Raw genomic sequence first — 23,195 nt, forward strand, 5'->3', positions numbered from 1 at the left:
GACACAGCAAGGACAGAAGCAGCGTGTCCCGATCTGAAGAAGATGAAGGCAGAAAAAACTAGTCACAGAAGGCCTAGCACAGAGTCTAACGCATTCAGGACAAACCGGACGGCCCCCGGCCTCCACCAACAGCTATGGACCCTGGGTGAGGCGTGGCTGTGTCAGATGGGAGCCCTGCGGGCAGAACCACTGTCTGGGACCTGAGTGACAGGTGGGCAGCAAGCCTGGATCCACAGGACGGCCGTACTGGCCTGGGCCTTCGAGACCAGCTCTCCCAGGACCTGCCGTTCACAAGCCTGGAGAGGGCTCTGACGTCCTCCCCGACACACGCGCACACACGTCAGTCACAACTGCCATGTCAGGACGCCTGCTTACACACTTCTCACCCTCCTAACACGGGCACAGTGTGGTCCGCTGTCTGGGTCAGGAACGGGTGGGGACACCTAAGTGACTTGCAGAACCAAGACTCAATCCCGGCCAAGTCTGATGCACACTCTTCCTACTGCCCCAGGCTGCGGCCCACTGCCACACGCACACACACACGGTCACAGCCCAACAGAATTGCCTCCTGCAGCTGCCTCTTTCCATCCCGGACCCCAGCTGTGCAGAGAGAGCCAGCCCGGGCATCACCCCAAGTCAGCCCTCTCCGGCCCTGTCAAGAGCACAGGGGTCTCCTGCTCAGGGCTCAGTCTCCATTCCTGACCACCTGTGTTTTTCCCACAAAAGGGCTGTGCCGGTCACTCCCATGTCATGTCATGGAGTCTTTCCAGGCCTCACATGGACAGCCCCCATCTCCAGAGGAGAGACTTGAGTCTCAGTGGGTCACACACCCCGTCTGCAGCCACCCCAATACAAAGGTGGGGGCCAAGGGCCAGGGAAGACACGGAGTGCTGGGGCCACAGGGGTGCCAGGACCCACCCCTTCAGGGAGCGGGAGAGGGGCCGCCCTGGAGGAGAGGTGTACCACAAAACCTGACCTGGAGGCAGCCACCAAGACCTGGACGGGGGCACAGGTGGAGGCGGCAGAACTTGGGGTGCTCCCTCGGCCTGACAGCCAGCACTGCTATGCTAAGCTGCCCTTCTCTGCGCCCTGCTTCCTGGGTCCCAGGGAGGCCGTCCCAGCCCTGCAGGCTAAATCCATTTACCCCTTCACACTATTTTATTTCCTTCGCAGCCCTCAACACTACCTGCAACGATTTTCTAGTTTTTTGTCTTTCTAAAAGTCACACACAACTTTATCCACTAGTATCCCCAGCACCAAGAACAGCGTCGGGCACGTGTTAAGTGAATCACAGGCCTCGAAATGCTGCCTCTTTAACTCTGCTGAGAGTGAACTCCCAGTCCAGGGAGGCAAGCAGTCTCTGCACGTCACAAGGGAGTGCCAGGTGGTGTAAGGGAGGGCTTCCCGGCCACCTGGGGAATCGGGAAGGCCACCCAGGAGGCGCAGCTTGACCAGGTCTCCAGTGTCTCTGCCGGTCCCCTCCCTGTGCTGGGGGGAGGCACGGCCCTCAACCTGCCCCGTCCTGCTCTCCAGGACTCCCTCTCCTGATTGGCCCCTTCGCTCCTGGATCTGCAGCCTTTCCCTGCCTATGACTCCTTCCTTCCCCCCAGCATTTGAAGGAGCTCCTGTCTTTCTCATCTAAAAATGAATCTTTCTGGATTTCATTTTCTAAATGGAAGGAGTCTGGGCTCCTGCGTCCCATCACCCTCCACCTGCAAACCCTCCAGATCCTGCGGCTGCTCCTCTTAACTGCGCCCTACTCTGCCTGCTCTTCCCCACACTCAGCGCCGGGCCTTCTGTTCACTTGTGTTTCCGGGCACTTTGTTCTGGGCCTGTCACGGTGACGATGGAACCAGCGACACTAGGGAAGCTGGGGACATGACGGAGGGCTTGGCCATGGTAGGGAGATGGCCCTTGGCTCCGTCTTCCCTCCCTACCGCCTCCCCAGCTGTCCCGGTAGGTGACAGGCGGTCGCAGGTCCAGCTCCAGTTCCAGGTCCCCGGCCGCCGGGCTCCGGCCTGGCCCCGCCACGCGGGCAGCAGCCGGCGCAGGGAGGCCGCGGGCGGGCGCGGGGGGCCTTTCCTGTCTGGGCTGCGGCCCCAACCGCTGGCAGCGCTTCCGGCGGGGCTGCGGCCGGGCTGCACTATCAGCCCGGCGCCAGACGCCCGGCCAGGATACTTGTGGTGAAACTGTGAGGGCGCACTCGGCCCTCTGGGGTTTCTCCGTGTCAGCCTCCAAGACAAATGGAGGGCGAGACTGACACTGGGACACCGGCCCTCTTCTTCAGCCACCTTTCCCTTCCTCTGACCACCCATGGCCGTGGGGTGGCTCGAGGCCTGGCCGTGGAGGAGCTAGGCTGGACGCCGGAGCTGGACGACGGGCTGGACGGCGGGGCCAGGTGACGGGCCGGACGGCGAGCCGGCCTGATCGCCTGGACCACGTGTGGCCCGGGAGCGCCCGCTCCACACCGGGAGCCCAGGGAGGAGGCTAGCCCCAGACCAGTGGACGTGTCTGTGCCTGGGGCACCTTGCCAGACACCGTGGGCCAGGCCACTCCACCGTCGCCCTGGGCTTAGAGGGGAAACCAGGCCCCGCTGGCCACCGGGGACCCAGAACCGGAGAGGCACAGGGCGGCTCGCGGCCCAGGCTGAGGATGCGCAGAGCTGGGGCAGGAGGCTCGCAGGCCTCACCTGGGCCCGCTGTGCTGCTGGACCAGGCCCGGAACCCGGCCCACCCCGTCCAGCTCCAGTCCAGCCGGGCGGTGGCTCCCACTCCGCGCCCCTAGGTGGCGCCACCGCTGGAGCCCTGGCCTTGGCAGTGAGTGCGGCCTCGCGCACGCGCGGCTCCTCTAGCGGCGGCCCTCTGCGCCTGCGCACTGAGGCTGATTTCCCGGCGCCGCCAGTGACGCGTCCACGGGTTTCGGGGAGTCGCGGGGCGCCCGCGCGTGCCCGCCGGCCCAGCAGAGGGCGCCCGCCCGCACGAACCCTTGGTCTCTGCCACGTGTCCTTTCTTCTCCTGCTCCAAAGAGTGAGATTCGCCCGACGTAAGAGGGCGGGGGAAGGAACTGGCCGAGGGGGCCCTGCCGGGGGAGAGGCCCGCCCGGAAGCCAGGCCGCGCCGGGGGCGGGACAGGCCCCGCGAGCGCTGGACCCCAGGCCCCGGCTCAGGCCAGAGGCTCTCCGGAGCGACAGTCGCTGGCGCGGAACGAGGTGCCTTCGCTGCTCCCCGTGCGCCCTCACCGCGGCTGATGCTGATGAGGGACCTCGCGCCCCGCTCCCGCAGCCAGCGGCGAGGCGGGATTCGGACGTCCACGCAGCCGCGCTGCGGAGCGAGCGTCCTCCGTGCCCGGGCCCCTCCGGGCACCCTCGTCCGGATCCCTGTCTCCTCCAGCCTCAAAACCCCACTGTCCACAATCCTTTCTTCTGCATCCTCCCCGCCCCAGCCTGCCAGCTGCGCATCCTGCCGCGGCCGCCCCTCCTCACTTGTCTGTCTCTGAGATGCGCCCTCAGTGTTCCCGGGAAGCCTCGCCTGGGCCGCACGGCGCACCCACACAGCTGAGGTCAGACCTCCGCCACCCGCTCCTAAATCCCACAGCCTTCCTCTTGCTTGACCTGAGACACACACTTCCCGACACCCCAGGGCCCTTCTCTGCCTCACTGGCCGCTTCTCCGCCTGGGTGCAGTGGGGGGCTGCACGTGGCCACTGTGCTTCAGGGTCCCAGGTCTTCCCAGGCAGCCTCACCACAGCCCCCACCGCGCCGTTTCCAGAGCCGTCTCTACTCTGAGCAACCCCCGTATCTGTCATTTCCACGCCAGGTCTCTCCTTTGAGCTCCAGGCCTGAACATCCAACCCCTACAGACACTCTCGCTCGGATGCTGCAGGCACGCACACCTGACCACATCTGAGACAGAGCTCACCTTCCCCCAAACCGGCCTGGCACAGACTTCCCACCATAAATGAACCGTACAACCATCCCTCACCCACCCCACCCCCAGTATTTAAGCCACCAGCTCCATCATACGCTGTTGCCACAAGGGTGAGCAGGTCGGACAAAACCGCCGCCCCGTCAGAGCCACTCCAATGATTGCACACGTTCCAGCTGTGCAGTGTGACGGTGTGACATGGAGCAGAGATCCAGGGCAGAACGAGGGACAGACAGGGTGGGCCAGGAGGTCGTGGAAGGCTTCCCTGAGACGGTAACCATCAGCTGATCCCTGAAGGATGAGCAGGCCTTAACTAGATGAAGATGGAGCAGACACCCCAGCAGAGAGTGGACGGGGAAGCAAGGCCCACGCTCACTGAGCAGTCAGCTCCCCCACCGACACCCCTGCTGCATCCCCTTCGGGACTTCCCCACCCCAGCCCGAGCCTGCATCACAAGAGGCCCTCAGGTTTACCCCACACCCACTTAACGGCCTCACTTGCTTCTCAGCCAAAATACTGGTCTCACACTGGGCAGTCTTCCCTTGCTTCCAGGGTAAAGTCCAGAGCCTGGAGAGACCCACAAAGCCTCACCTTGTCTGGACTCCTCCACCTCTGCAGCCCCACGCACACTATGCCCCACTCTGGGCTCCCTTCAGGTACTCAAGCCTCAGCCTGCCCCAGGGCCTCTGCACATGCTGTGCGCTCCAGCTGGACATGGCACCAGCCCCGCCACCTGTGTGACTCTGCCAGCACTCAACTGGAAAGCCGCTTCCTCAGGGAGGTGCCCAGTGCCCTGCAGTGTGCACCAGCAGAGCCCTGTCAATCTGTGACCACGAATCTGGATCAAACGTCTGTCTGTCCTCCACGAGAGCCGCCTCTGTGTCGCTCATCATCCACACGGGGCCCGGCAGAGCCTGTGACACAAATACTCGGGACCCCGCCACTCCGCCCTGGGACCTCACCCAGGCCAGCCACCTCTGTGGCCTCGTGGTTCTGATAGCCAAAATGTAACCAGTACTCACCACCCAAACTTGAGAGTGCTCTCAGGGGCAAACCCATTATTTAATGGTAAAAAGCACTTGATAAAAGTACTATCCCCGGAGTTTAGAAATAAATTATGAGAGATTTTCAACAGAACAAAACAAATTTTCACAGTCCTAACTTTATTTTCATTTGATCACACGCACTTGAAAAAAACACACGCGTGTAGAACAGCAAACACCGGGAATTAGGAGGGCGTTAAAACAAGGGGTTCCCAGTGGAAGGAGTTTCACAGACTTCAGAACAAACAAAACCAACACAAACATTTCTTTGTTCAAAACAGAAAGATATTTTGTTTTTAATGCAGTTTAAGGTTTTTTTTGTTTTGGGGGGGTTTGTTTTAAGGAACACTTCAGGGACAAAAACTAAGCTTCTTTTGTTGCCTGAGGCAGGGCCAGGCTTCTCTCTTCCTTGAAGACCTTTTGCACTTGCTGGCCTGGAGGCTAGCAGCCTACAGGGCATCCAGGATGTGGTCAATCTTGGCGACCAGCTCCTGCCGCTTTCCAGAGATAAGCTTCTCATTCTCGACATACGTGTCCTTCTTGAGCTTGCCGGCCACCAGCCGCTCGGCCTCCACCGCCGACTTCAGGACCAGCTCCTTGACCTGCGCATCCAGTTTCTGCATTTCGCTCACCTGGCCGAGGCAAGAGCAGGGCAGGCTCGAGAGTGGCCCCCTGCCCTCTGCCCAAAGCAGGCCACCACCTCACAGGCAGAGGGGCTGGCGGTGGAGGGAGACAGGCCGCCTCGCCCCAACCAACCCCGTCCTACAAGCCCTGGCCCTGGGAGCAGGTCCCCTCCCCATCCCCTGGCCCCCAGCCGGGAAGGAGGACATGAAGGCTGAGTGTGAAAACACGCATGACCCCGGCTCGGGGCAGACACCAGTGAGCACCCGTTCCCTTCCCTTTAGCAGCCAAACTAAAACGAGGTCCGGGGACTCGGCCAGGCAGAGGGCCAGTGGTGGGGGTGGATGGCTCCCCGGTCATCACTGGCTGGGTGTGAGGCCAAGGACTTCTATGGCCACATTCATTCAACACTCAACAAACATCTGGTGACCAGGGTGCCAGGCACGACTGCACTCTGGAGAACAGCGGTCAGGACAGGCTTGGCTCCACGCCTCAGGACTGACAGACAGTAAAAGCTTAGGCACGTGAGTGAACGGTTTCAGGAAGTGGCAGGTGCTCTGAAGAAAACAGCACGGAGGCGGGAGGGAGCGCCGGGGGGCACAGGGGAGGCCAGGGCGCAGAGACACCGGCTCTAGGTGACACCACGACACTGACTCACTTCACACGCACACCCACTGTGAGCTCAGGAAGCACTACCTGCTCCACTTAGAGACAGGGAAACCCCCCCACGCTAGAGACAAAAAAAAAACCCATGTTAGAGACAACAAGAGCTAGGAAACTTGCGAGGTTTACACGGTCTGAACCAGAGCCTGGACTCGGACCCATGATTCTGAGTCGTGGGCGAAGGCCGGAGCCGCCGGGAGCCTGCCAGTCCGGGCCCCTCAGTACCGGCCACGCAGACAGCGCGAGGAGGCGAGCAGCGCCCTCCCCCAGCCCAGCTCGCGGCAAGACCCACCTCTTCTCGTCCACCACGAGGGTTGGCACTCACCCCTCGGCCGGCCGCGAGCAGGAGCTGCCCAGAGTGGGCGGGCAGGGCACCGCAGGCCACTCCGACAGTCAGCACACTCCCCACCGGGGGCCTGGCAGCCGGCCGGCGAGCCAGCAGTAGCACTTACTTTGTCGCACAGGTCCGAGCCCTCCGTCTTCAGCCGGGCCTGCAGCAGTGCGACCTCGCTGCTCAGGGCCTTGTGCTCGGCCTCCAGGCTCTTCCTGCCGCCGTTGAGGGTGGACGCGTCCCGGGACTGTTTGTACCTGTTGACCGTCTCGTCGAAGTGACGGTAGAGCCCGATTCTCTTGTTGACCAGGGTCAACACCTGCTCGGTGATGCAGGCCACCTTCATCCTGGCCTCTGCCGCCGGGTCCTGGGGGAGAGACATGGTGTGTGACCTTCACCCCCCAGAGCACCCCCAGCGGCTGGGCAAACCAGAAGAGCCATCGTCTTGGAGAGTCAGAGGATCAGCCCCTTGCAGACACTGACCCTGGGCCATGTCAGCAGTGGGCAGGACTGGGGGCAGGGGGGCGGAGCAGACGCGCGCATGTGCCAGGGTGCTGACACCAGCGAGGGGCAGCGGGGCGCTGAGGGGAGAAGCCCCAGCACGGGCCGGGGAGGTTTCCAGGACGTTTACTACGTCTCCTCCCTCCTTAAACCCTTCCCATTTCCAGGGCCTGAAGGATGCCTCCCAAGCGCCTCATCCTGCCAGCCTCGGCCCTCAGACGGGGCCCCGCGTGGTCTCCAGAGAGCCTCACAGAGACCACCGCAGGGGCCCCAGCCCGGCAGCTCCGAGGCTTAGTCTGGTCTGCAGACAGTGTTTGGCCCACAATTTGTTTTCATCTCAATAAATTACCAAACCTTTAAAACAGAGAGATGTATACGCAGGAACTAACTGAATGAACTATGACCCATCCATACAACGGAGTCCTCTGCAGCTATTAAAACAATAAAAATAGTAAGGAAGAAAGCACTCTATGAACTGACATGGGTGAGTTTCAGGATGTATCTGTTAAGTGAAAAAAAACAAAGTAAAAACTATACATACTGCTGCTACCTTTTGTGTACACAAGAACAGGAAACAAGAGTTAAAGTATCTACGTATGTTTGCAAAATAAACGAGTCAGGAAGGCCGTGTAGGGACTGAGGGGGCTGCTCGGCTGCAAGGCCGGTGAGGAGGGCAGAGACCGCATCATTAAAGTTCTCAGTTTAGAGCTCTGTTGACGTTGACAGTTTCACAACCACCACAAACCTAACAATGGCGGCCGAGGGGAGCAGAGTGACACCTGAGCATAAGTAAAGCACATTTCAGGTAAGTGGCGCCCTGGGCACCCTGGGACACGGCCTCAGTCTAAAGACAAAACCACTGCAGACAAGCCTGGGGCTCTACCGGGGAGGCCTGGTGTCCCAGTGGGTCCGGTGCAGCCACTGTGAGACCGTTTTGTTTGCAGACTTCAGCAAACAAACACCACCCTGAGGATGGGATCCAGGCGAAGCAGCCGGTGGCATCAGCCTGCAGTGAAAGGCGCCAGTGCTGAGTCATCTTCTAAAGCCCATGTGTGGTGATGGCTATGTCCCAGCTCCGGCTGCTGAAGACCTAGCAGCGGAGACCCTCTGCAAGCAGGGCTGGCCCCGGCTCACACACCGCGGTCTCTGGGCGCCGTTCTGCACTGAAAGGAACAGGGCTCCAGGACAAGCTGTGCCTGCAACGGGTTGTGCCCAACAGTAAAGAACGGCTCGAAAACATGATGTAGACATGAAAAAGACAGCCAAACCAGGACAGTCTGAGCATCAGGATAAACCGACAATGGACAGTAACCCATGGAATAAAGTAAGACATGAACCCAAACACATAACCAACCAACCAACCAGAAAAGCTTTTCCTCACAGTAGAGAGACGGCTAACAAGGTAAAAAGAATGTTTTTCCACCACCCCAACAAGTAACAGATCAGATAAGAATTAATAATAAATACTGTAACTAATGGGTGAACATGTATGATGCTTGTATGGCCTCAGACAGATTATGTAGTAACTAGTGAGAAAACCAGTAGCTTCACAGTGGAGAAACCAGGGGGCGCCCGCTGAGCCCAGCAAGGAGAGTTAAGACCCCAGCCCTGGGGCCAGCGGGCGTCAGGCCCCCCCTGGGTGGCGCACTGCAGACACAGCATCACTTCATAATGTTCGTCCCAGAAATGCATAATCTGAACTTCATGGAGAAATACAAGAAACCTAAATTAAGGGACATTCTACAAACCACACTTCAAACATGTCAAGGTGATTGCAGACAAAGGCTGAGGAATGTTCCAGACTAAAGGAAATGTGACAACTAAATGCAATTTCTGACCCTCAACTGGATTCTGAAGTGTGCAAAACCACGGCTGTGAAAGCTGCCACTGGGCAGCATGCACGACTGGAACCTGGTCGGCACACTGGTGACTGATCGCTGCAACATCGCGTTTCCCGAATCGGATCAACGCACTGAGGTTACGTGAGACAAAACCCTTGTTCTCAGGCTGCACGCATGCACGAGTGTTCAGGTACGGTCGGCAGCTTCCTCTCAAGCGGCTGCACAGACAGAGGGGCTGAATGCTAACTGCTTCATCTTGGTGAAGAGCACACAGGAGTTACTTTTTACTATTCTTGCAAAATTTCTATAAATGTGGAATTATTTTAAAACATACCTTTTTTTTAAAAAAATCAAATAAATGCAATTTTCATAGCTCAGAAAATGGGGCTATTTCATAATAAACCTAGACTCTGCCTTCCCATGACACAGCTGGCCGGCAGCTGCCCCACTGCACCCCAGCCCTGGGGCGGCCTCACTGGTCTAGGAAACCAGCCGAGTCAGCGTCTTTGCTCACAGCCCACCCCCCCACCCCCGCCACTGCTACCCACAGGTCCCACAAAGCCTCCAGCCAAATGCCTTCCCGACCTTTCTGCCTGCCACTTGCTCGGGCAGCCCTTGTGGCCTCCTGGCCTCACCATCAGGAGTGCAGTCTGCCCGCTGCTGCCCCCGCCAGCACTGCCTCACTTAACATCGCGCGCCCTGTGACTACAGCAACACAAACAGGCCCTCTCTCTGCAGTAAGGCTTAGGCCACGGGCAGGGCGCCTCCCAGCCAATAGCGCATGCTATGCGGACCGGTGTCGGGAAAGCGAGTCAGGCATGCATCAAAGAGGCCAAGCAGGTACCTTGGTGATGGAGAAGTCCAGCCGGACGTAGACGATGACAGTGAAGAACAGGATGTAGAAGGCGGCCACCACCAGCAGGGGCTCCTGCAGCATGAGCACCTTGTTGAAGGTGTAGTGCACCTGCAGACAGCCAGAGAGAAGGCATGCTGAGACGGTCAGCCTGGACTCGGAAGCCTGGGGTCAAGGGGCCTCCCCAGGCCTGCAATTGTCCAGGCTGCCCCCTGGCCCGCCCCAGGCAGCTGTGCTCAAACCGCTCAGCCCAAGCAGGGAAAGATGGGCAGTCCAGGCCCCACAGCAGCCCCCTGGGGAGGACACACGGCTGCGGAGCGCGCACCACAATGTCCTGGATGTGCTGCTCCACCAGGTTTTTCTTGTGGGCGACGATCACGGGGCGGCCAAACGTGTCCAGGTAGGTGTAGTGCAGCTCGTCAGGGGCACGGCTGATCGCATACGGACTGTCCACCTGGATGTTCCTGCGGGAGGGGGGAGGGGGAGACAGAACCTCAGACAAACTGTGCCGACCACCTAGGTTCAAGGTGAGGGTCCCAAGGCCCAGGGTCTTCCAGGCTCACTGGTTCCACTCCATTCTGCTCCCTCTGTGGCTCGGGGAACACCCGACCCCGAGATAGCTGGCCCACCACCAGAGACCCTGACCAGGAGGCCACTCTCCCGCTGAGCCAACGACGTCTCCCAGCACCGGCCCTGCAGGGTCTCAGGCCACACGCCCCGTCCCCCGAGTGCATCCAACTCAAGAAGGGGCAGTCGGGGGCCGGGTGAGGCCCCTCAGCAGTTACTTCAAAAGCTCTGTCTCCTTACAAGACTGACAACTTCTTTTAGGGTGTCTGGGGACACATGTCCTGCTTCATCTGCCCTGACCCATTCCCCCTCCTCCTGGCAAACAACGTGCTCCAGTTTTCTTGAAGGAAGTAACACCCCTGTGGAATGTTCCCGAGGAGGAACAGTCAAGTCCCTCCTGGTGCTCAGAGCACACACGTGACCCAAGGGGGGCCAGGCGCTTGCCTCCAAAGTGACAGTCTCCACCAGCCGGGCTCCCGGAGACGCCCTGGCTGCATCCTTTACCCCGCCCGCCTGCTTCTTCAGCTTATGCCATCATTTCATGAGATCCCCTACCTTCCAAATTCCCTCCTTTCTGCTAAATGTGGCCAGAGACAGCTGCCTGTGTTTGCAAGTACAGAACCCTGGCACACCATGTGAGACCCCATTCTGAACCAGGGCTGAGGGGCCCAGGACGAGACGCTACCCTCCCCTTTCTACAAGCCCAGCACGAAGGCCGCCAGCAATCTCGACCCTGCATTCTTTCCTGCTGCAGGTCACCCCATCAGACTCAGGCCATCACCCTGGCCTGCCATGCACGGGTCACACAGAGCCACTGTGCTGGGGACAGTCCATAAACAAACTGTGCCCTCACTTGAGTTGAACTTTTCAGCTTGAACCCGGTCAGGAGCCTCGGGGTTCTCAGTCAGCACCGTGTGCTAAGCAGCCCGCTGTGCCCCCTGGAGGTACCCACAGGGCACTCTGGGTGGGCGAGGCGGACAGAAAGGGAAGCCGCACTCACTTGGCCCCTTCGGGCAAGATGATCTTCACAGTCAGAGAGTCTATGACTTGCTCGTCAAACACGTGGTCCACAAGCCTCATCTTCAGTGCGTACTGGTCTCCTGGAGGGTCAAGCAGACACACGGTGTCATGAAAACAGAAAGAAGGGGCAGGAGCAGGGCGTGTCCCCTGACACAGAGGACAGAAGAGATGCCACCTGAAGTCAGCAGGCAGGGAGACTCTGGCAGGCAGAGGTGGTGGGCAGCACGGTCAGAGGCCTTCCCCAACTTCCACAAAGAGCTCGAGCAACTACCCAGCAAAACTAAAACCCACGGACCACACTTAAAACAAGACTCAGTAAGAAGACCGCAGCAGGGACCACAGTGCTCCGGGCAGCCGTCCGTTCACACGACGCCACAGCAGCAGAGCGGGCAGTCAAGGCACCTCCTCCTGCAAGTTCATGCTGACAGGAAGCAGCAGAAAAGCCTCCGCCGCCTCTCGCTCAGAGGGAGTCACATAAAAAAGTCACAATCAGAGAACATCCTGGAGAGGGGAAGCCTGCGGGAAAGACGCCACAAAGCCGGTCACGGCCGCCCGGTGATGTCCAGACAGCTGACGGCTGCGCAAAAGGGACATGAAAGGCACGGAAGAGCAGCAGAACCCGAGTTAGAGGTGAGAAAAGTGACAGAACTCAGGAAAAAGGAGAAAGGAGAGAAATAATCACTTTAGAAATGAAGGCCCGCCGGCAGGAATCCGGCTGAACAAGCACAAGGGCGAGCCCTCACGATGAGCAGGAGGCGGAGAGGGGAGGGGCTGTGTCCGGCCCTGCGTGGCACAGGGGACACCAGACACCGCTGCACGCCTGTAGGAAAAGCCACGGCAGCTGAGTCTCACTGAAGGGGTCCAACCCAAGTCTGATCAGGCTCCAGAGCAGCTGTCAACTTGCTAGAAAAACAGGAGACAGGACTACCCAGAACCACACAGAGTGAGCACCCCAGGCCGCGGGCTGCACTACACCCAGGGCCAAGTCCTGCAACAAACTGCCAGGAAATCGGATGGAGGAGGAAACCACGGATTAATAGGGACTGACAAAAAACACAGAGCTAGAGTATCTAGAGGCACACACTTGGGCGATAAAGTGATGCAGAAATTCAAGAGTGGCTCCCAGAAGTCAGGGAGATGCGGATGGGAGATGATTGCTCTGGGGAAGAGGGGGACGTGGAGGGCCTTCTGGCAAACTCTCTTTTCTTGACCTGAGTTATGAGGTGTTCTTCTTACAGTAATTTACTGAGCTATGTGTTTGTTCCGCATGATTGTCTGTATTTTATTTTGGATTCAACAGGTTTTAAAAAGACTTGAAAATAAGACAAAATGTTTACAATCATCAGTTCTGGGTGCTTGTGTAGAAGTGTTGATTATTCTCTGAATCTTACTTTTTAAATACTTCACATCTAAAGACTCCAAGTAGCTCCGTCTTACGGCAGAACTGGGGGCAAGAAGAGCCCTCCTGTCCCACCTGAAGGGACCGGCGTGCGTACGTGTCGCTTCCCAACAGCCACCTGTGCCACGGGGGGCTGGGCTGCTCCTGGCGTCCCAGCCTTCCTCTGAGTGACAAGGGAACGCTCCCCCCATCTAAAGAGACCGGCAGTTATCACACTCTCACACACACACACACACGCAAGAAACAACAACAAAACAAACCCACAGGAAACTAAAGAAAAAGACAGACGTTCCCCTGCTCCCCTCTAACTGCTGAGCACTGACCCAAGTTATAGAGGTACTCGTAGCTCGGGAGGTTGTAGCCAACGATGTAGTGGGTCTTCCACCCCCCAAAGAGAGGGAAGCGAGGCCGGATCTCCATCTCCACGGAGTCGTCCAAGATAAGGAGGTGGCTGGTGGAGACGTTGCCAATCTCATCCCGGTAATACACGTCCTGGGCAGCAGCAGGGAGGATGGTCTGCAAGAACGAACGGACCTTCTCAAGACTCCGGGAACCCACTCAGAGGAAATGATTCCAAATACAGGAGAGACTCTGTGCCCCAAGATCCTCATCACAGCACCGCTGAACTCAAACAGTCCCCAAACCTGATGCAACCCGGGGGACCTCACCTGCCTCCCAGAGGCTTCAGAGTGTCTAGGTATCGCACCCCCTCTCCAGTCAAGGGCGGTAAGTCGTCAAATCCCTCTAAACAGTACACAGCAGACTTAACTACCTTTGCAAATGCTGAAGACTCAGTGCAAAGGCAGAAATAATCTAAGTTATTTTGGAGGAAGGGGAACTGAAGACGGAAGAAATCACATCAAATCACTAGGTGGTAGAATTATGAGAGGGTTTCTCCATCTAACATGTTTTACTGTGTCTTCTAAATCGGTAAGCATATTTTGATAATCATGGGAAAAAATGTAACGTTTGCACAGTGAGCCCTTCTGTAATATACATGAAGATGCTTGTAAGTTTTCATTTAAAAGACAAAAAAGGAAACTGTATATGCAATACGATCAAATGTGTTTTCACAACAGCATTATAAAAGAAAAAGGAGCTACAACATCAATCATAGCGCAATATAGCAACATACCAAAGTAGCACATTGTACACCTTAAATTTACACAATACTGTATGTAAAATGTATTCAATAATAATTTTTTAAAAACTCATCACAAGAAAAAATGTATGATGATGGGGGTTTAGTGGACTTGATGCAGCAATCATTTAGAAACATACAAACACTGAATCATATTGTTTTACACCTGAAACTAATATGTCAATTATACATCAATACAATTTTAAAAAGAAAAAGGAAAAGGAAATACAAGAATGTCAGCAATACTGGTATCTGGGTTTGCTTTTCCTTTCTTCATTATTCAAAATTTCTCTGAAAACCACAGCCTACTTACATAAATGGGGGCACCTTCTTCAGGATTCTTCCTGTTGGTTCTAACACCGTCACTCAGCTACCTGAACACCAATCAACCCCAAACTGTCCGTATTTAGCTACTTCCAAAAAGCTAAAGCAAGCACAGACATGGCAGCCTCTCCCACGTCCAGGGCGAAGGCATCATACCTTGAAAGAGCGGATGGAGGAGATCCCGCTGTCCGGCTGCCTCTGGTAATCATAGCGCGAAAAGGGCCCCTTCAGCACAGCCCCTGTGTGCTTCAAGTCCACATTTTCCTCCACGGCAATATTGCCCCAGTGCGAGACCTCGATGACTCGGGTCATGCTGGTGATGGTCAGGAAAGGACTGTTGTTCTCAGAATGTACTTTAAAAGTATCCTGGAGAGGAAGGAACAGGCACTTCAAAGTGACGAATCAACACTATGTCAGGCACTCCTCTGTGAGCTCTAACTAAGTAATTTCAGCACATTTTCTCATTTAGTCCTCAAAACATCACAATGAAGTAAGTGCCACTTACCCCCATTTTACAAATAAAAACCCAGAGGGCCCAGCAGTTTTCATTACTATGTTCAAGGCCATGAACTTAACACTAGGAATTCAGGTCTTCGACTGGGTAGACGGTCTGGCTTCACACTTGGACATCGTAAGTACTGCCTTGCGAGGAGGCCCAAGACAGGGAGAGGAGACATCTTTGAAAATTCCTTCATTTCTCTGCCAATTTCACCACTGAGGTTAGTATTAAATCTTCCTCATCACTAAGTAATTCAAGTGCCTTTCTATGAATATGCACCCAGAACCCTATAGAAATGAAATCTAAAAGGACGAAATACAAAATACTGCTTGATCTCTCATACATGTGGAATCAAAAACAAAGCAAAACAGAAACAGCCATTAAAAACAGCTCACAAAGTGGGGGAGGGTAGAGCTCAGGGTAGAGTGCCTGCCTAGCGCACACGAGGTCCTGGGTTCAATCCCCAGCACCTCCATTTAAATAAATAAATAGACTAATTACCTCTCCCCTAAAAAAAGAAGTTTACAAAGGAAAAGTAAAATGCTTAAAGACTACCCTAAGCACTGCAAGTATCATACGATCTCCACAGTGAAAAGCCCCTTAAAAAGAAACGACTCAGGTATCGAAGCATCAAGAGCGGATGTGAACTCATGCCAGGCTTTCCCCAGTGTCTGCCAAGTGTCTCTCGGAAGCCTTATATTAATTTAAAATGAAGGAGGGAAGTCCAAAATCTAAACTGTTAAAGTCTTAAAAGCCCATGTAGAGATAATCAGATCTCTGTCCCAACATGAGCTCAGTCTAAAGCAAAGGAACACACACAGCGCGCCGCACGTTCAGAGACAGAGGAGCGTGAGCACACTTACTACAGACCCGCGCGCGTCTCCAGGAGGAAACGTTTCAGCATAAACGAAAATCTAATGTAAATGGTCGCCGAGGAGGGCAGTTGGGAGGGAGAAGTGAAAGGAGTCTCTGAATCTCCTGGTTACATAATTTTGACTATAGAATCGTGTTTTCATATTAAATCAACTTTTAAAATTCTTGAAAGTTGAAAATAACCAAGATGAACAGACCTACCTATACGTCAAACTGACATTCAAGGGACAGAGGAAACGGAGAAACAATTATGTTAGAATAAATTATGAAATTATTTTGACTGTATACATCCTTAGTGACACATGTTCCAAGTACACAGAGATGCAGAGAAGCTTTAAATATCCATTTTTCAGAGATGATACTGAAGCATGTAAGATGAAATGACATGGTTCCCGAGTTTGCTTTAAAATTTCACAGCAAAGGAGAGAGAAGGGACAGCTGAAGCACGGGGGGGGGCGGCAACCCCGTCACCACGTGCTCAGCAATGGGCACATGAGATCACAATTCTCTGCTTCAGCACGTTCGACAATTTCCATCATAACAACACCTCTTTTAAGCCTCACCGCCTCCCCGTACCTGGAAAGCCCAGCCCTGGCTCAGCAGCGCAGCCACCTCGGCCCCAGCCGACAGCACAGCCCACCTCCCACCTCCGGGCCTCTGTCCCTTTTCAGCACTCTGCCCAGGGGCCTTGTTCCTTCTCCCCCAGCGCCCACGCCAACTCCCCAAATGCCACCTCCTTGAAAGAGTTCCCCGGCTCTGTCTGTGCTCCCAGAATGAGGACCGTGAGCCCCATGGAGTCACTCCACAGCCGGTTACAAAGGACTCTGGGCTTCCACCCAAGCCTCCCAGCGAGCGGTCCCTCTGGGGCGCAGTCTGAGGCAGGTGGGGGGGCTGGACCCTACACCAGCCTACCTGGCTATAGGCGGGGACGTCACGGAAGGGCCCGTAATCCAGGAGGTCTTCGGAGCGCGTGGGGCTCCCCAGCCTGGTGTAGCTTTCCACGTTTCGGGAGGCGAGCTTCACGCGCATCGTCTGCGTCTTCGTGGGGTACGGAGAATAGAAGTAATGGTTCCCCTCAAACACCACAAACTGCTTCTCTGACTGGGTGATCTGGGTGGGGTACGGCTGAAGCACGTGGGTATAAACCGCTTCCACGACGACGGAAATCTTGGCCCCGGGATCAAGAGCAGCGGGGAGCTTGACCGTGAAGAATCTCCCGCTGGAGGGAGGAGCCGGAGAGAGAATTAGACAGACTGGGAGACTGAAGAGAGAGCAGCAGCCCCAAGCCACAGCAGAGCCTGGGCCAAGACAAAAGCAGACACCATCTTCAATCTCTCCACTTACGCCTTTCAACACAAGCGAATGGACACCCACCTCAAGGCTGTCTGATAGGACAAGAGTGTAAACGGCCCGAACGCCCAACAGCAGGGTAACGGCTGAAAGCCTCCCAGGACAGCCACACACTGGAGTGTCGGCCGCCACCAAAAACGGTGCCTGGAGACGCGTATGTAGGTACACGCACACACGCAATTGTATGTATATAAACGACAGATTTCCCCACACAATGTGAGTAACAGAAATCGGCTTACAACTGGCACAGTATGATTCCATTTCAAAATAAGTACACATACAACTGTATGTGAAGAAATGTATTTCCGTGAACGTTCCGCAACAGAAAAATCAAGGTAATCACAACACACCGCAGTCTGGCGCCTCAGAGGATAACGTTTTTGTGCATCAAATCAGTGCAACTCAAGGAGGACGAAGCATAACAAAGACAACCATGAAGACCACACAGGAAATGGAAAACGTTATGCTGTACGTGGGAAAAAAGGTTAAAAAGCAGGATCGCACAGCAATTGAAACTACAGAAAACACATCTGCAAGTAGACAAGATCCAGAACGCAAACGTGGAAGCTATCATGATATGGTTTGTGGGATAAATAACATTTTTGTTTAAAGTTGCTGTTAAGCTTTATATAGCCAGACGGCTTAATAAACTTAAATGCGATCCCATTTATAACCTCATGTGAAATTCTGTACAGACAGGCACAATGCAAATAACAGAGCTGTGGTTATAGCACATTCTGATTTTTTAAATTCGAAACTAATGAGAAAAGTTTTAAAAATTCTGCCAAACCCAATTTAACATTTTTTGAGTCATACGGGGAATGGGAGTAAAGCACAATGGTCTGCTGGTCAGCAACCAAATTTTTTATTTCTTCCTGTGATAAACTACAACATTTCGGGGTGGAAAACACTTGGTTGGAAAGGAAACCTGTCCTGGGTACTGTACGGTGCTTGACAGCATCCCTGAACGCCACACACCACACACCAGCTGCACCTGCCCGGCTGTAGCAACTGGAAAGGTCTCAAGACGGTGCCAGATGTCCCGGGGCGGGGGGACTGCTCTCCCCTCCAGTAAGAATCACTGAGCCAAAAGCACCTCTTCTCCCCGCACCATTCACTCCACACGTATTTCAGTGCCTAACGCACACCCCGCACAACACAGACGACGGCTGAAGCTGGGTGATGGGATACACAGGAGTTCTCCTCACAATTCTTCCTGCTTTTTACGTGTGTTTGAAAATATCCTTAATAAAGTGTTTTAAAATAAGTAACAAGTGCTCAGTGCGAGGTACCAAGGTTACAGCAGAGAACAAGGCAAGTTCAAACCCAGCCTCCACATGCACAGAGCTCAGCCTACCTCCTGAGAAGAACTGCCACTCTCTCACAGCCCTGAAGGCTGGAGGGAGGTGCGGTCAGGCCTCGGCGCCCTGGAAGCCGGGCAGCAGCCAACCACAGCTGGGAGGAGGTCTGTTGAGGCAAGTGGCTCACAGCTCCCACGTGCCGGGTCCCCACCTACCAGCTGGGGCGTCCCCACCCCCTCACAGACCAGAGCCCTGATCTGGGAGGAAGAAACTACTTCCATGTGGTCAAACACACTGCCACTCTCAGGGAATCCGATTCCAGCAGGAGTAATGTGGGAGGACATCGTAAATGGGTCCAGGCCATGGGGCCACACACAGGATTGACCGAAACAGCTTCTAACACACCAGGCACCTTCGAAGCACCGCTCCTCGTGACCTTTCCAGCCCTGATGTGCTGACCTGCAACCAGAGCAGGCAAGACAGAGATGTTCTGACGTTAGCTTACCTTTTACCCTTAATTTTGGTTTCTTGTACTTCCAGATTGTTCTCTTCCTCATCCTCTCCCTTCACCTGTAACAGAACAAAGGAGGTTACTCTTTTTTGCTTTTAGCCTCTAAATTTTGAGTCAACAATTGACTAACTGCCTCAAAATATCCACATAAAAGAATTCAAACTACCAGAACTTTGCAAAGATTAAATTCTGGTTTCAGTAACAATTTTTTTTTCAACTGAAATACAAAAACCTTGTCAAAAGATCTACTTTCGCACTGAATAAGCTGTATAACACGCTCTGTAAAAATAGTAACATTTTCCTGAATGAGCAAATACACACATACAAATAACAATGACACTTCCAAATACACTTTGTGCTTCCAAATAGGTCAGAAAGGTTTCTCTCTGGACATTTTCCTTTTCTTTTACGTTCAAATATGCATATGCACAGAAAACAAATGTATTTATTGTTGTAGGATAAAAGTCTCAGGCATCATCAAAACCGATTTTACCGACACAACAGAAGGTAAAGTGGCAAAAGCAGTGGCCGCCGCCGGGCCCCTCCCTTACTCTCATCCTTGACTGCAACCGGAGGTGCGACCAGGAAAAGTGTGTGCGCTCCAGTAAGCTGCACGGTCTTTGAGAAAGAAGAGGCGTCTTCAAGGAGATTGTCCATCAGATTACAAGGAAAAAACTTGCACACACACACTGATCTCTTTGCCAACCCAACCTCCACCAAAAGAAAAAGAATTTTAAGACTCCTTTTTAGGACTGAAGCAGTGATTCCCAATAGGATATACAAAGCTTTAATGAGGAAGCTATTTGTAATAGTTCAAAAATCCAAAAAGTAATCACATAACCATCGCCAAGGAAGCTGTACAGGCTAACGCAAACACAGTGGGAACGTTCTGGTACAGCAGTGCTGATGAGGATCTCCCACTGTTCAGTTCACTTCTAAATACTTACTAGACTCACACTATCTAATCTAGTAAAAGATTAGACGAAATACTGCAAATATAGGATCCAAGTGAGAGGGAGAGTAAGCTGAGTCTTCAATAGGAGGAAGGCGAGGAACCACTGGCTCTTAGTCAACAGTCACCATGGACCCCACTCTCAGCCTCTAAAATTCTACATGTATGGTTGGAAATAATTCACTGAAAAAAATTCTAGCAACCTCACCAAAGCCTCCAAGTCAAGTGTTCGAAAATACACACTCCCTTAGTTAAGTTTATCATCCAGTTTCCTCTGGGATAAGGGTGCAAAGGAGCAAACACTTCCCTTGAAGTCATCTCTCTCGGACTACAAATTAAAGATGACTTGAGTAAATCCGGTTGCTGGACTACACAGCCCTACCTCAGAGCCATCCAGGCGGGAACAGGCCGCACGGTTCAGGGAAGAACACGCACACCAGCTCTGAAGCACACTAACCTAAGCCCTGACTGTCTAGGACTTCGTGTCCTGGGTTTAAGCAACCTAACCTCCCAGACTACAGACTCCTCACCTGCACGAACTGTGCACCTCAAAGGGCTGTTCTGCACTTAAAGTACCTACCACAATACCTGAAAGTCAATTCGCAGTAAGACACGGTAAGAGAGCCCAGCCTGCAAGCCTGCAAGCCTGCAAGCAGTCTCCCGCAGGCCTGGAGACATTGCCTGCCGCCGCCTTGTCACTCGGAGGCAACCTCACTGTACGGGAACTAGCTCTTACAAAAGAATGCGGTTCAACATTCAGAACGTTCAGGTGAAGTTTTAATCCACCTTCCCACCAAACCTTTAAGTAACACTGCGTGTCTCATCACGGACAAGGCCTGAAAGGGAACAGGAGGCATTTCCGAGCATAATCCCTGTAAACGCAACTTTATAGCTCGGGACTCCCTCAGACAGCAAGGCGTGCTCAGAAGGAACAGGACACTGCCATGACTGTTCCCCAACAAGCAACCGGGTGGCCGTCACCTAGTGGGGGCTGCGCAAGGAAAACAGCAGTAAAAGGCCTCCCTCCGCGCACGCACACTCCCGCTGGCCCCCAAGCCAACACTGCTCCCGCGGGAGGCCGCGCTGCCCTGGCCAGGCGACGCCGGCGGCACCACGGGCGAACCCGGGCCCCGCTCGCTGCTCTAGCGCAAGGGGAACCGGCGGGGCAGGGAGAGAGTCGGCCTTGACCTGTCTGCAGTTTACAAGGTCAGGACTACCCGGACGATTTTTAAACTAACTTGAAGGATAAAACGTTGTAAAGCGTTCACCGGCAACCTTAGGAGGCGCGGTTTGCGGGGAGGGTGTAGCTCAGCGGCCGGGCGCGTGCTGAGGTCCCGGGTTCAAACCCCAGGGACTCCGTTAATTTTTTTTAAAAAGCAGCAGCGAGTTTCAGACGCGCTCAGCCGTGGGCGCAGGGACCGGCCACCGTTCCGACCCCCTGGGCGGCGTCCGGAAGGAAGCCCCACGGGGCCGGCCGCCGCACGGAGGGCACGGGGCCCGCTCTCCCGCCGCGCCCGCGCCCCGCAGGCCTGTGCTGACGTGTCCGCGGCGGCGGGACGGCCGCCTTCCCCGCCCGGCCCCGGCCCCGGCGCTCACCTGCACGCCCAGGTGCGCCAGCCGGGCCTCCAGCTCGGGCTCCAGCGCCAGCAGGAAGGAGGCGGCGCGGGGCGCGGAGCCGCCGCCCGCGTGCGCCAGCACCACCTCGGCCGTCACCTTGGCCAGGTGGCTGCTCAGGTCCACCGTGCGCTTCACGTCCTCGTTGACCAGCGGCGGCGCCTCCGGGGAGGCGCGGCCCGGCGCGGGGACCCAGGCCCCGAACAGCAGCAGCAGCAGCAGCAGCAGCGGCAGGCGGGCGGCGGGCGCCTCCATGGCCGGGACCGAGCTGAGCCTCGGGCCGCCAGCCCGCGCGCGCCGCCCGCCCCGCCCCGGCCACGGCGCAGCCGCTCATTGGGCCCCGGCCTGCGCCCCAAGATGGCGGCGCCCAGGGGCAAGGACCCCGTCTCCCGGGCAACGGGCTGCCCGCCGGGCGCCTGCCTGCGCGCGCCGCGCGGACCTCACCTCGCAGGAACCAGCCAGGCCATCTGCTCTTTCCCACCGCGTCTCCCCCGCAGGACCACTGGCCTTTCTACTCCTTGACACGGTCAAATTTAGCTTAAACGGAGAAGGTAAAGGCCAGGGCAGAAGTTTCAGCAGAAACAGGTTGTCTGCACAGTCTCAAAGTATCCCCCTGAAATACTCAGTAATTACCAAGTGGGAAGTAGTAAGTTGATGTTGGAGAATCCCGGCAGACACCACCTTGACCAAGGGATCAAGGTTAACGTCACCGCCTATAAGACATAGTGACGTCACGTACCCCACCCAGAAGGACACGTCACTCCTGTGGTATTGCCCCAGAACTGCTGAAAATGCAATCACCTCAGTGCAACCACAAGAAACACCAGACAAACCGAAAGCACCTTGACTTTACCCCAGTGAGGCCCATTTCCGACTTCTATTCTAGGAAACTGTAGAGATAATAAATTCGTGTTGCTTTAAGCCACTGAGTTTGTGGTCATTTGTTAGCGCAGCAGTAAGGAACTAATACAGACGGTATGCTCTCTGCGGGCAGGGATGCTGTTGTGAACAAAAGACACTGCAAACCATATCAGTAAACAAAGAATGCTGAAGCCATCGAGTCAGCCACTGCCGCCACCCCTCAGTGGAGACAAACCTGCAGCCTGGCCTCTGCAGCCACTCACAATGGTGCACTGCGAGGGGACTCAGAACAAGAAAGAACAGGACACTGGCCCTAGATAGCTAGGTGCTTGTCAAAGGAATGAATTCGGTGAGCCCAAATGTTTGCTCCCTCCCATACGTAGAAAAGCATTAAATTATTTAACTTGAGATGTCTGGTTTTCTTCAGTTAACAATCATTTAATGTTTCAACTACCTGGTCTTTGTTGTAAAACTCCTATATATCCTAGCTCCTCCCCTATCCCTCAGGGTGGTCTCAGAGGCTGTCATCCCCCCAAATAAAACAGAACTCTCAACTTTAAGGCTGTGCATTTATTCCAGTCAACACTGCCTACATTGTTCATGCCAGGAGCGCAGCATGCGGTACGGGATGGCCAGTAGGCACAGGCTGGGTGAATAAACGAGCTTTCCACTGTAGATGTTATTTATCCCTATCGTATAGGTGAGTAAACTCACATAATCAAGCCAGCAAATGTCAGGTTGTTTGGAAACCTTGAAAGACTCCAGACTAGGGCTCATTCCACTAACCCAGGCTGTTGAACAAAATCCCAGATTTTTATAGATAAAAGCATGCATTAGGGATCCCAGTCCAATCCTTATTTTCTGAATATGAAACCCAGGTCCAGGGAGGGCAACTGATCCCAAGGTTTGCAGCCATTTAAGAGCAAAACTGGGAGGGGCAGGGGTAAACAGGTCAGTTGGAGAGCGGGTGCTTAGCATCCATGTGGTCTTGGGTTCAATCCTCAGTACT

The 23,195-nt window shown here is 54.9% G+C and overlaps 1 protein-coding gene across 1 annotated transcript; it reads right to left on the reverse strand.

The window, feature by feature from the left end:
* Positions 1-5,067: 5,067 nt before the first annotated feature.
* RPN1 (ribophorin I) lies at positions 5,068-21,646 on the reverse strand. Its single transcript, XM_074344207.1, has 10 exons — positions 21,308-21,646; positions 18,754-18,818; positions 16,510-16,816; positions 14,382-14,591; positions 13,084-13,276; positions 11,342-11,441; positions 10,100-10,238; positions 9,766-9,885; positions 6,701-6,946; positions 5,068-5,596 (listed from the first exon to the last, which is right to left on the reverse strand). Exons 1-10 carry the CDS (start codon positions 21,578-21,580, stop codon positions 5,414-5,416), a joined length of 1,836 nt encoding a protein of 611 aa, XP_074200308.1. The 5' UTR covers positions 21,581-21,646; the 3' UTR covers positions 5,068-5,413.
* Between the last annotated feature and the right edge of the window lie 1,549 nt (positions 21,647-23,195).

Source organism: Camelus bactrianus, chromosome 17 (genome assembly GCF_048773025.1).
Source record: "Camelus bactrianus isolate YW-2024 breed Bactrian camel chromosome 17, ASM4877302v1, whole genome shotgun sequence".
NCBI classification, from domain to species: Eukaryota; Metazoa; Chordata; class Mammalia; order Artiodactyla; family Camelidae; genus Camelus; species Camelus bactrianus.